General features: G+C 36.0%; 2 protein-coding genes across 4 annotated transcripts in view; one reads left to right on the top strand and one right to left on the bottom strand.

The window, feature by feature from the left end:
• Positions 1-624, top strand: part of LOC112154747 (fibroleukin) — a gene marked incomplete in the record, with an annotated part of 11,596 nt that extends 10,972 nt beyond the window's left edge. Inside the window, 1 exon segment of the mRNA XM_024285893.2 lies at positions 1-624.
• ccdc146 (coiled-coil domain containing 146) overlaps positions 1-3,486 on the bottom strand; it is a 76,842-nt gene that overhangs the window by 64,674 nt on the left and 8,682 nt on the right. For 2 of the 3 annotated variants that reach the window (XM_024285847.2, XM_036210150.1), the window contains exon 2: positions 3,146-3,298. The exons of the other annotated variant lie outside the window; for it this stretch is intronic. In XM_024285847.2, coding sequence (XP_024141615.1) covers positions 3,146-3,253 — 108 coding nt within the window. In that variant the 5' untranslated portion in view covers positions 3,254-3,298. The remainder of the gene's footprint in view (positions 1-3,145; positions 3,299-3,486) is intronic. 3 annotated transcript variants of the gene reach the window in all.

Here is a 3,486-nt window from a genome sequence, read left to right as displayed (position 1 = left end):
CTAATGTTTGAAAACTGTACAGCATCATATTGTATGATCCATTTTTTTAAACACATTGTGGATGGCAAAGACAGAGGATGTTTCAATCGAAGGATGTGTACAGTATTTATTTTATTTTGAAAGGTTTTATAAAGCAAATGCAGTAAAATTTGATTGTTGGTGGTACTGATGAACACTGTATATAAGTAGCCATCCTTCTTCAGTTCACATGGATCTTTTCTATAATGCATTTCAATTTGTCATGCCAAAAAAATATATATGCACTTTTTATATGAGAGAAATTTAAGACTTTTTTTTGCTGTATGGGCATTTACATTGCAGTGTTTAGTAGACTCCCTGATGCCTGATCAGCTTTTAGTTTTCTGCTATGACAACAAAAGAAGTGTACATAAAAATGTAAGTTCAGCATGTCATATTTTAAAGTGTCTGCAGCTTAGAATTCATGAAAAGCTTGTAAATATGAAGGATGAGGTGCTGCATGCCCCTTAAAGTGAATGAGAAGTTTATTCAAAGAGCAAATATTGGTATTATACATGCAGAGTGAATGATATTATTGTTGGAAGGTTATTTTAATGTCTATTTACTGTCTGTCATGATGACTTTAATAAAAAAAATAAAAAAAGATTATGCTTCACATTAATATGTTTTCTTGAATATAAAGAAATGTTATTGGCCACAAAATCTTTACAAATCAGAGTAAAAAACAGTTTATATCTACTTTAGACTAAGTCTCCCGATTTGATGCTGCACAAAACTCATCGTGGGGTTGTTACGAAGGAGGAGGGGCCTAAATATTTTTAAAGACTCCGCCCACCTACCTAGCGTACAGACTGTTCTGCCCCTTCCTTCAGGGAGGAGGCCGAGGAGTATCAGAAGCAGAACCACGAGACTCAGAAACAATTACCGTATTTTCCGGACTATAAGTCGCGGTTTTTTTCATAGATTGAATGTCCCTGCGACTTATACTCCAGTGCGACTTATATATGAATTTTGAGATGAGAAATGGACCGTAAGTCTAGAGTGCCCTCTTATGGTGATCTATGCAATTACTTTATTTACTTTAGTTATTCAGACGTGACACAGAGGACGAAGAATTTAAGGGATTTAGAGATATGGAGTGAGATTGCGTGCAATTAATTACAGTAAAGATACAAAGTTGATGAGTTCTTGAGGCTATAGTTAAATAAAACTGTTATGTTATATAAATGCTACACCTTTTCGTTTTTTTTCATGATGCTAATATGTGAATATGTGTTGACACATATTCAGCCTGTTTTCTATTCACTTATGAATGTTATAACTTACCTTCCAGGATGATGTAATATCGTTTTTTTCAACCAGTTTGTAAAATAAATTACTTGAAAAAAATGCGACTTATACTCCAGTGCGACTTATGTATGGTTTTTTCTTCTTCATTATGCATTTTTTGGCCCCTGCGACTTATACTCCGGTGCGACTTATAGTCCGAAAAATACGGTACTTATATTTTTGTGAGTATAAGTAGAATATTGTGTTGTCTATAGTACTGTAACTCATTTTGTACCCGTTTCTTCTCTCACATGTACCAGGCCCTGAGTTCCAATTTTGACATTCAAACCACTGGTTTGACAATATAAATCCTTGAATCCTTTCACGACATCGACTCTCTGAACTTGCATGTAGACCCTTTTCACGGGCCGTCACACAAAATGGCGTCAGGGCCGTCAGCGTGATACACAACTTCCGGTCAATGGATTTAGACCGGGAAAACAAAGAACTGAACGATGTTCAACACTGTTTTTCAGGAATTAATAAAAGATAATTGTAACGGGAATTGTACAGTATTTATTTTATAAATTTCACCACATAACCATTGTAGTCTTTGTCTCTTAGATTGTTAATAAATTAAAATACAAATCTATGTAATCTTGCAGTGTTTTGAACTAAAAACACTTGATTTTGTCAAACAATTTTTTTATTTTACTGGTTTTGGCTAATCATTTTATTCTGTTTTTTAGCTTTTTTCCCCCTGCAGATTGGACACAGTCATATGAGCAAAAATAAAGAGGAAAACAGAACCAGAAAACATTGCAACAGTAAAAAGTTTTACTTAAATGTAAGACTCAGACACGCTGAAATTGACTGACTTTAGCTCTGTCTGAAATTTAGGCAACTTTTTACTGGTGAGAAAAGATCTTCTGCAGATCCACGTCTCAAACCCAAAGCTAATGCTAGCATTAGCATAGATTAAAAGAACAAAATCATCATTACCTTCATAATCAAACAAGCAGCATTCAGTTAAGTATTTGACAACTCGGTTAAAGTTAGACGAAGGTTACAGAGGGAAATAATCCACGACTCGTTTAATATCATGCATAGGAATTTGGGGAAACAGCAGCTGAGCTGCTGCGTTCTGCAAGCAGAACTGCTGACATTTGTTCTCTGATTTGTGTACTATCAAAGAGGAGGAAACAAATACAACAAGGTGGGACATTTATAAAATAAATGTTGAACAAATTTCGGTCACAATTGGTTAGGTTATCCTTTATTATTCATGTAAAATTGCTTTAAACAGTGTTCAGCAGTCAGCTTGGTCTTTGTAAACAATAGGCACCAGAAGCGACTCTGCACTTTCCGGCAATGTGTGACGTCACGTGAAAAAGGTCTATTGATGAATTGTGGTTGATGCTGAGAAGAATACGAAGAAGATGGTGTTTTTTTTTGGAAGGCATGTTGTCTAAAAATGTGTAAATTCACAAGATTATAATGTGTGCTCAAAATCTGAATTGCCAATGACTAGTGGAAATACCACGGAGGCCGGTGGCACTTAATATACAATGCTCGCCATCCAGAGACATTTACACATCGTCCAATCAGAGCTGCTGTCGGCCGTCGATCTGGATGCCACACTCCTTTGGCCACCCAGTTGTCACCAGATTTCTTCATGGTGCCATCCCTGACGCCTGACTACCACCGTCTACATTTATGACCACGCCAACAATTTCAAAACAGTTTTTTTTTTTTTAAAGATCTGGTCAATGCCTACTGATCTTGAAGTGGCAGTTGTATTTGTGAGGGTAGCATTTCTGGCACATCCTCTATATACATTTTATCATCTGTGTGTCATTGTTGAACAATCTGATCACACAGTGACATGTATCCTTACCTCTTCGAGGTATTGGAAAGCAGGGCAGGCAGAGACAGCGACATTGACAGACTGTTGATCTTCCTGGAGTGATGGATGAGGTGGAGAAGTGTTCTCTTGTTCCTCCATGCCTGCTTCTGTCTGCAGAGGCTTATTGTCTTGCTGACTCACTCTCTAAAGGAAAACAAAAAACTCTATAAATGTAGCCTATAAACAAATGGTATTCAAAAAAGAATGCATTACACGTTAACAAAAATAGTATCACTTAGCAAAAAGTATTCTATTTAAGTGAAGCAGTATTCTTGAAATTTACTTTTTATGTGCTATGAATTTATTGTAAACTTAAAGTGCTTTTTTCTTTT

The sequence above is a fragment of the Oryzias melastigma genome, linkage group LG23, assembly GCF_002922805.2.
Source record: "Oryzias melastigma strain HK-1 linkage group LG23, ASM292280v2, whole genome shotgun sequence".
Taxonomy (NCBI): Eukaryota; Metazoa; Chordata; class Actinopteri; order Beloniformes; family Adrianichthyidae; genus Oryzias; species Oryzias melastigma.
This window is presented reverse-complemented; position numbering and strand designations above follow the sequence as displayed.